At 45.2% G+C, this 8,935-nt stretch overlaps 1 protein-coding gene across 4 annotated transcripts in view; it reads left to right on the top strand.

The window, feature by feature from the left end:
- The window catches only part of LOC132467643 (CUGBP Elav-like family member 3), a 9,241-nt gene extending 532 nt beyond the window's left edge, over window positions 1-8,709 (top strand). Inside the window, exons 3-11 of one of the 4 annotated variants that reach the window (XR_009528048.1) lie at window positions 613-771; window positions 1,307-1,451; window positions 2,288-2,446; window positions 2,592-2,654; window positions 3,461-3,565; window positions 4,071-4,214; window positions 4,804-4,962; window positions 5,324-5,421; window positions 7,496-8,709. Coding sequence is in view for 3 of the 4 variants with exons in the window: in XM_060065095.1 (XP_059921078.1) it covers window positions 613-771; window positions 1,307-1,451; window positions 2,288-2,446; window positions 2,592-2,654; window positions 3,461-3,565; window positions 4,071-4,214; window positions 4,804-4,931 (903 nt within the window). In the remaining variant the exon portion in view is untranslated. The remainder of the gene's footprint in view (window positions 1-612; window positions 772-1,306; window positions 1,452-2,287; window positions 2,447-2,591; window positions 2,655-3,460; window positions 3,566-4,070; window positions 4,215-4,803; window positions 4,963-5,323; window positions 5,422-7,495) is intronic. The other 3 variants (XM_060065096.1, XM_060065095.1, XM_060065097.1) reach the window with 3 other exon arrangements.
- Window positions 8,710-8,935: the final 226 nt, after the last annotated feature.

The following is an 8,935-nucleotide window of genomic DNA, read 5'->3' as shown; positions in this document are numbered from 1 at the left end:
AAACACACACATACTCAAGCAGACCCTAGCACATGCAGACACACACAGACGCACATGCACATGCACACACATACACAAACAAACATTCAAAGACAGCAAATATACCCATACGTTTAAAAAAATCTCTCTCTCTCTCTTCCTTGTTCTCTCTTTTCTTTGCTCTTTCTTTCCCTTTGTCTTGGTCCTTTGTTCTCTCTGCCTCTTTCTCCTTCTCTCTCTCTCATTGTCTCTCTCCCCATCCTCTTTTTATTTCTCACTTCCTCCCCCTTGCTCCATCCCTCTCTGGCTCTCTTTCTGTATCCTATCTTGATATCTGTCTCCCTCTCCCCATCTCTCTCGATCTGACTCCACCCCCTCCCACTCCTCCCCCTCTTCTCTCTCTCTCTCTGTCTCTCTGTCCCTCTCCACCACCCCCACCCTCTCTCTCCTTCTACCCCTCTCTTCCTCGCCAACCGTCTCCACCTTCCCCCCCTTCCCTCTTCCCCTCTCCCTCCCTCTCCCCCCTCTCTCTCTCTCCTTCTTCCCCTCTCTTCTCCTCTCTTCCTCTCCATCCGCTTCCACCATTCCACCCTCCCTCTCCCTCTCCCCTCTCTCTCTCTCTCTCTCTCCCAGGGGGCGTCGTCCAGCCTGGTGGTGAAGTTCGCCGACACAGAGAAGGAGCGCGGCCTGCGGAGGATGCAGCAGGTGGCCTCCCAGCTCGGCATCTTCAGTCCCATGACGCTGAACTTCCCCGCGTACAACGCCTACACGCAGGCCGTCAACGCACAGGCCGTCAGTGCACACAAACATACACAAAACACACACACACACACACGCATGCACACTATGCCCCACAAAACACACACACACACACACACACACACACACACACACACACACACACACACACTTATGTAGAGTTTCTGAGGGTAGCCCTGTGGTTATGGCGAGGCCGTAATACGTTTGAAGAGGCTATCAGTGTTCTAATTAGAGCTAATGCCATCATCCAGACAACAGAACATACGTCAGCCGGCATTAGCGAGCCCACAACACACAACCATTAACCCAGTGACTCTGGACGTAATGGCCTCGTAATTAGATCTCTATTCATCTGCTCCTCCATCACTCCCTCTCTGTGTGCCTTCAACTCTCCCTCAGCCTCCATTTCCTCGGCTCCATCACTACCCCTCCCTACTCCTCTCTGCGTTTGGAGCCCTGTTTACGCTTTGTCTCACTTTGTCTGTAACCTCTGTCTTCTCGTTCTTTGGCCTTACTCTTTCTCTGTGTCTTCCCTTCTCTCCTTCTCCGGCTCGCTCCGTCCCTCCAGTTGGTCCAACAGCAGGCCCTGGTTGCCCAGTCAGCGTACTTGTCTCCGGTAGCAACAGTTGCCGCAGTACAGATGCAGCAGATGGCAGCCCTCAACGCCAACGGAATCATCGCCACGCCCATCACACCCATCACACCCTCATCGGGTAAGTGGACGTACACGCAGGCACACACGCACAAACACATACACACACACATGCAAAAGCACACACACACACACACACAAGATCAAAACGCACACATGGTTATGCTCGCCCACATATAACACCCACATGCATGCACGCACACACATATAAACACAAACACACATGCACATAAACATCTAACTGTAAACATGATTACACACAGAGACACAACCACAACAACAAAATGGTCACACTTGCACAAATTGTGCACACACTCACACTTGCACAAACACACAAACACACACACACACAAACACACACACACACACACACACACACACACACACACACACACACACACACACACACACACACACACACACACACACACACACACACACACACACACACTCACACACACACACACACACACATACACATAGGCATGCGGGTTCACACATGCCCACACACTTTTTTCAGACACACACTAACACTTGACACAAACACTTCCATACGTACTAGTTATGTGTATGCATGCTACATTATTGAACACACACATCAATACATATTTGTGCCTAGTCATGCGTCTGTCGAATTTAATGTTCTGTTTAAATTTCAATATTCTAAATACCTCTTGTCTTTGACAGGACGTATCCTCTCTGGACAAATAGGGATACTTGCTAAGTGTCCTTTAATAATGTATTTACGTCTGCAGCCAAAAAGTACTTTTCAATATTAATTCTGGCTATAAATCACTTCCCTGCCAGCTATGATTTTCCCTTTCTTCTCCATATTAATCGACTAACTGTCAATCGATACTTCTTCTCCCTTTGTTGGTGGACAATGTTGGTCGCTAGGTACCAACACCCCGCCCAGCATGGCGGCAACGCCCGTGTCAGCACTTCACCAACAGCTAGGGGTCAACGGTTACAGCAGCTTGCCAGCCCCAACCAATGGGCAACAAGCGACAGAGGCAATCTACACCAATGGAATCCACGCATATCAAGGTATCTTTTGTAAGCAAAAAAGTAAACTTCTAATTCGGGTGAAAGGAAAATATTTGCTGATGAAGGAGGAATGAATGAAAGTGAAACTCGTGACATGTGATCTGTGAAGCCCTTTGAGACTTGAACTGTTATTATGTCTTTGCACCCTTTGCAGCCCAGAGTCCGGCGGCGCTGGACCCCCTACAGCAGGCCTACACAGGCATGCAGCACTACACGGGTGAGTGCAGGGACACGCTCTTTGTTCTTTAAACACATCATGCTGCACAACATCCATCCATACAACCCTGTGTTAGTAGCTGGAAAGCTTTTAAAGCTTCAACATTTCCTGGTACATTAATCTGGGAGACAGAGAAGATCAGCTCAACAAAACCTTTGTTGTTACTGCTCCCAGATCGTGATTTAATTAATGGATGGATTCATTTATGGGATGTGGAAGCAAGCATGACCAGGCATTGAACTGGCGGTCAATAAAACTTTTCCTTCTGTTCTTCTTTGGTAAATAGATACATTAACCAATTATATTCCTTCCTCTTCTTCTTTGGTTAATATAAAAATTAACCAGAGCAATTTCTCCTTCTTCTTCTTTGGTTAATAGACAAATTCACCAATGCTATTCCTTCCTCCTCTTCTTTGATTATAGGCACACTAACCAAAGCTTTTAAAATGGATGCAGGACTATGTGTCCCGTCCTATCAAATCCTTTGTGTATTATATTCTGTTGGAGATGTAAATCAACACAAGGGTTGAAAAACAATATTGGGCTTGTTCGTTGTGTGGTACATTCTGAATGTGAATCTTTAAGGTCATCTTTCCATTAATGTCGGTCTTGAAGGGGCCTGGGATGTCCTGAGTGTGTTTCTGTGTGTCCCGTGACATTGTTTGTTTACTGACTAGCCTCATTAGTTATTGCCAACCTCATCCCCGGGTTCACCACTGCTCTTAAAAACCACCTGCGATTGGACGCTGTATGTTGCTACTTGTTCGATTCAATCCAATTATGTCGCTGTCTGTCCCTTCCAATAGCTGCCTACCCTGCCGCTTATGGATTGGTCGGACAGCCGTTCCCACAGCAGCCAACCCTGGTTGCCCAGCAACACCAGCAGCCCCAGCAACAGCAGCAGAGAGAAGGTGATGTGACTTCCTGTCTGAGTGGAGCCACGCCCCTCGTCTATTCCCCCTCATGTTTATTCATAGTTGTTGATCTTGTCGGCTAATCGGGTATCTTTGTGTGTGTGTTTGTGTGTGTGTGCGTGCGTGTGTGTGTGCGCGTGTGCATCCATGGGTTTGTGTGTGTGCTTATGCATGTGTTTGTGTGTGTCTGTGTGTGCGGCTTTGCATGTGTGTGTGTGTGTGTGAGTGTGTGTGTGTGTGTGTGTGTGTGTGTGTGTGTGTGTGTGTGTGTGTGTGTGTGCGCGTGTGTGCGTGTGTGTGTGTGTGTGTGCGTGTGTGTGTGTGTGTGTGTGTGTGCGTGTGTGTGTGTGTGTGTGTGTGTGTGTGTGTGTGTGTGTGTGTGTGTGTGTGTGTGTGTGTGTGCGTGTGTGTGTGTGTGTGTGTGTGTGTGTGTGTGTGTGTGTGTGTGTGTGTGCGTGTGTCTGTGTGTGTGTGTATGTGTGTGTGTGTGTGTTGTTCCCAGGTCCAGAGGGCTGTAACATCTTCATCTACCACCTGCCGCAGGAGTTCAGTGACTCAGAAATGCTGCAGATGTTCCTGCCCTTTGGAAACGTGATCTCGGCCAAAGTGTTTGTGGACCGTGCCACCAATCAGAGCAAGTGCTTCGGTGAGACACAGAGAGCCATGGGATGTGATAGGATAGGAGAGAAGCAAGGGGGTTGGCTGGGAGAAAGTGAAACAGGCCCTGGATACATGAAATGGAATCAAAGTAGATGGGTGTTTTTATGTGTGTGGAATACCAAAGCTATTGTCTTCAATGGTGCTCCGTGCTCCAATGGTGTCTGATGCGGGTAATGGGTAGAAAATTCAGAAGAGACATTAAGCAGATAAACTAAGGTCGTTTTTTATGAAAAACCAATAAATAACATCTGTTTTCTCTTTCTCTCTCTCTCGCTCCTCCACTTCTTTTTTGCCTTTCACTTTCTCTCCCCATCGCTCCCTCTCTATCTCCTGTCTCTCCTTCTCCTTATCTCTCTCTCCCTCTCTATCCCCTACCTCTCCTACTTCTTATCCCTCTCTCCCTCTCTCCCTCTCTCCCTGTCTCTCCTTCTCCTCATCTCTCTCTCCCTCTCTCTCCTTTCCTTATCTCTCTCCCTGTCTCTCCTTCTCTTTATATATCTCTCTATCCCTGTCCCTCCTCCTCCTTATCTCTCTCTCCCTCTCTCCCTGTCTCTCTTCCCCCTTATCTCTCTCAGGCTTTGTGAGTTTTGACAACCCCTCTAGCGCTCAGGCGGCCATCCAGTCCATGAATGGCTTCCAGATTGGCATGAAAAGGCTCAAGGTGCAACTGAAAAGACCTAAAGATGCCAACCGCCCATACTGAGATGGGGGCAGAGAACAAAAGAGGAGAATGGGTGAGCTGGGGTTCTGTCCTATGTGCCAGAGGATTGGGGAGACAGGGACGGGAAGGAGGGAGGGGGAGTGAAATTTAACAATGAGAGGCAGGCAAAAACTATGGAAGGTGACAGAATGATGTGATGTTAGAGAATGCTGATAGCTGAAGATGTTTGAGATTAACATGTTAACTGTTGATAATATAAAGTTATAGAGTAAAATGAACAGGGATAATTCAGTTGAAAACTAAACAGCCTAGTTCAACCCGGGAAAAATGAAAATAATAAAATATTGTTATCAATTTTATTTTATTTCACATTCTTATTTATTTTCTTTCCTGTTGTTGATCTTTTCCTGAAATGGCAACTTACCACACCCAAGATCCTCCTGTCCAATCATAATTCGCGGGACCCCGTCGCTATCGCAATGGTTGCCTAGTGACCGATAAAGCCCTGACCCCCAATTCCTCTCACATTGTTGTAAGTTGATTGGTTGGCCTGTGTTTGGGTTGCTGTGGCGATTGATTGCCTGTGTTGGTTGCCGTTGGCGATTTTTGTTCTGTCACTTTGAGCAACCGGCCATGCGTTGACCTGCATGTCCTGTTGCCGTGGTGACCACAGACTGTGTTTGGTGCATTGTGACTTTATTTTGTATTGACTTGTGCACATACTGATCAATAACTGTCAATAACCAGGACTGTACAATTGATACGATTCGATATTCAATATAACTGGTCAATGCATAGTAATCTGATTAATTACGCAGCAACGGCCGTTACTTATTGCAGTTTTTGTTTTTGATCAGTTTCTGTAGTGTTCTGTTTGGTGTCATTATCATTTAAAACCCATTGTTTGGGTGGTGCAGGAAGTGAGCGTGGATTCAATGTGTATGTGTCTGTGTTACACTATTGGTGCTTAATACGAAATGCATAACACCTGTTGTGTGTGTTTCTGTATGAATCTGCTGCAGAGGCTTTGCTAGTGTAACATGGGGTAATGATATTCATTAAGCTAGCGTGTGTCATAGTGCTGTCGAGGAAACAATGCAGGTTAGTTCAAAACAGTTTGAATGACACATCTAACTCAGAGCTAAGGGTTAGGACATGTGTGCTATTATATTAGGTTACAACAGAGAAAGTATTATGAAGAAGTCCATTAGTCAGGGTGAGAACAGGTCAAGGTGTGGTGTGCACTGTAGCCTGGTATTTGTTTGATTTGGTTTCTCTTTGGGATAGTTGTGTGATGTGGCCTTCTAGCTGCATTGCGTTGCCCCATTACTTCTCCTTCCTCCTCCTCTCTCGGTCTCCGACCTCCTCTGTGACCGCTACTGTGGTGTATCACTTCCCCCTTCCCTTCCACCTCTCTCTGCGCCCTACACTCCTGCTCTCTCTCTGTCTCCCTCACCTTCTCTCGTTCAATGACCCTGACGGTGTGGTGAGGTAGACGGTACGTGGTTGTCATGGGGAAAAAACCAAGTGCCTCTTGCTTATTGGAGAACAGCCTTCAATTATAGGAATTCTGGGAGAATGTCAAACACAGGAGGAATGAGACCAGCCTGAGGCAACCTTATTGGCCGCTCAAAGGTTGTGCCCTCAAAGAGACAAAGTGGAAAGTTACTAAATCAGTGCATCAAGGCACTTGATCCTATTAAATTGTCAAAACACTTTAACGATCACAGTAGAAATAGCCTGATTTGAATAACCTATTGGTATATACCAAAGGCTTAACAGTCTCATGGACCTTTCCAAGCAATGCATACTCAGCTCTGCTGTCGCCCAGAATCTCTATATTGCAAATGCCGGAGAGTGATGCATGTTGGTAGAAGTCTGTTTGCTTGCCATGACCCAAGGCACATGATTGCAGAAAGCACACACACACACACACACACACACACACACATGTACCTGCAAAAACACACTCAAGCACACAAATACATGCACTGACACACATTTACAAATAAACACAAACATGTACACACACACACACACACACACACACACACACACACACACACACACACACACACACACACACACACACACACACACACACACACACACACACACACACACACACACACAAAGACACACACACACACACGTGTTCATGCACACAAACACAAACACCTGCGCACACTAAAACCAACAGACACACTGAGATACTACTAATGGACTGAGTTGCATGAACCAGACACTGTGTTTGTATGTGTTGAAGCACCATGATTGTACTGCTGCTGGAAGGACCGAGTACTACAACTGTTCAATAACAACAATGCCTACTTGTTTGACCCTTACCACCCACCTAGAGTCATGATCAAGAGATCAAGTCAGGGCTGTCGTTAGTGAAGGCTTGCTAATAAAGCATTGATGAGTGGAGTCATTTCTATGGGGACGTTTGCTTTTGCGACAGGCATGTTATGCTAGAGCACATGAGGGCCTCACAGCACCACAGCATTGGGCTGACAAAGGAAGTAATACTGTGCCCTTGTTTTCTCTCCCTCTGTCCCTCTGCATGTGTCCATCCCTCCACCCTGTCCCACGTCTCCTCCTCACAGACGCCAGCGGCTTACACAGCGGCTGAGGTGGATTTCCCAGGATCCAATGCTCTGTCAAACGGTCTCATACCCTATGAGTGATATCGGATCGCAGTTGCCTACACACATCTACACACACAAACACACAAACCCGCACAGACACACACACACACACACACACACACACACACACACACACACACACACACACACACACACACACACACACACACACACACACACACACACACACACACATACACACACACATTCACCCAACGACACACACAAAAAGCCAACTCATGATGGTGCGGGTTGATTTACAAATGTACATAAAGTGCGCAAACGTACACATGACAACTGAAACATCGACACTGCCACACACACACATATTCACACAGGTCCGTTGATGTTTCTATACAGTTAGAGAGTTGGAGATCACAAGGCTCTGTTTTGAGGTGGCCAACAGGGTGTCTTTGTGCAGGTGATATCGCAAAGACCGAGTGTGTATGGAGGGTACTGATGAATATTGCTGATATATCACTTTGGTAGACTATATCATGTCTACATCATGTCTATTAAATGACAAATATAGAGGGACCGATGTTTCATAATAAAAAAAAAAATACTTAAAAAGATGAATAAATAAGTAGGATAGAGACATGGAAAAAAGATCGTAATGGCCTGTAAATAATTTAGTTTACGAAGAGCAGCATTTAAAAAAAAAGACAAAAAATAAAAAAGAATACTACTTTAGATAAACACTGAACAAGACCCAATAACATTATTATTATTGTTATTATTATTATTATCATTATTATCATTATGATCATTATTATTATTGACATCGGCATCTTCGGATCGGAATACTACATTCCAAATTGTGAAAGGGGAAAAACACTAACCTATTTTAAATTTCTACGTAGAGTGTAGGTGACACAAGTGGGTGGGGAATTGCACCTTTGTTGGGAGGTTTTAATATTGGAGCAAATTTTTTATTTATTTACTAATTTATTAATTATTTTGCTTACTGGGAGGAGGGTTTGAATAGCTTGCGATATTTTGATTTTAGAATTTTCTATAGAAAACCATTTGAGAGCCTGTTTCTGCCAGACTCCTGCAATCAAGTGATTATAATTATGTATTAATTATTACAACAATTATATTTATTTTTAAGTTATTGAACTGTTTCTGATCCAATCTTTTTAAGTTAAAATAAAAAGTATCATACTGAACCTGCCTGTTCCTGTGCATTCATTGTGTGTGTGTGTGTGTGTGTGTGTGTGTGTGTGTGTGTGTGTGTGTGTGTGTGTGTGTGTGTGTGTGTGTGTGTGTGTGTGTGTGTGTGTGTGTGTGTGTGCGTGTGTGTGCGTGTGTGCGTGTGTGTGTGTGTGATTTCCCTCAGTGGGTGTTTGTGTGTCTGTACATTAACCATTGATATATTAGCATATCTTTTAATTA

The sequence above is a fragment of the Gadus macrocephalus genome, chromosome 11, assembly GCF_031168955.1.
Source record: "Gadus macrocephalus chromosome 11, ASM3116895v1".
Lineage (NCBI taxonomy): Eukaryota > Metazoa > Chordata > Actinopteri > Gadiformes > Gadidae > Gadus > Gadus macrocephalus.
Note: the sequence above shows the minus strand (reverse complement) of the source record. Positions and strands in the feature narration are given on the sequence as shown.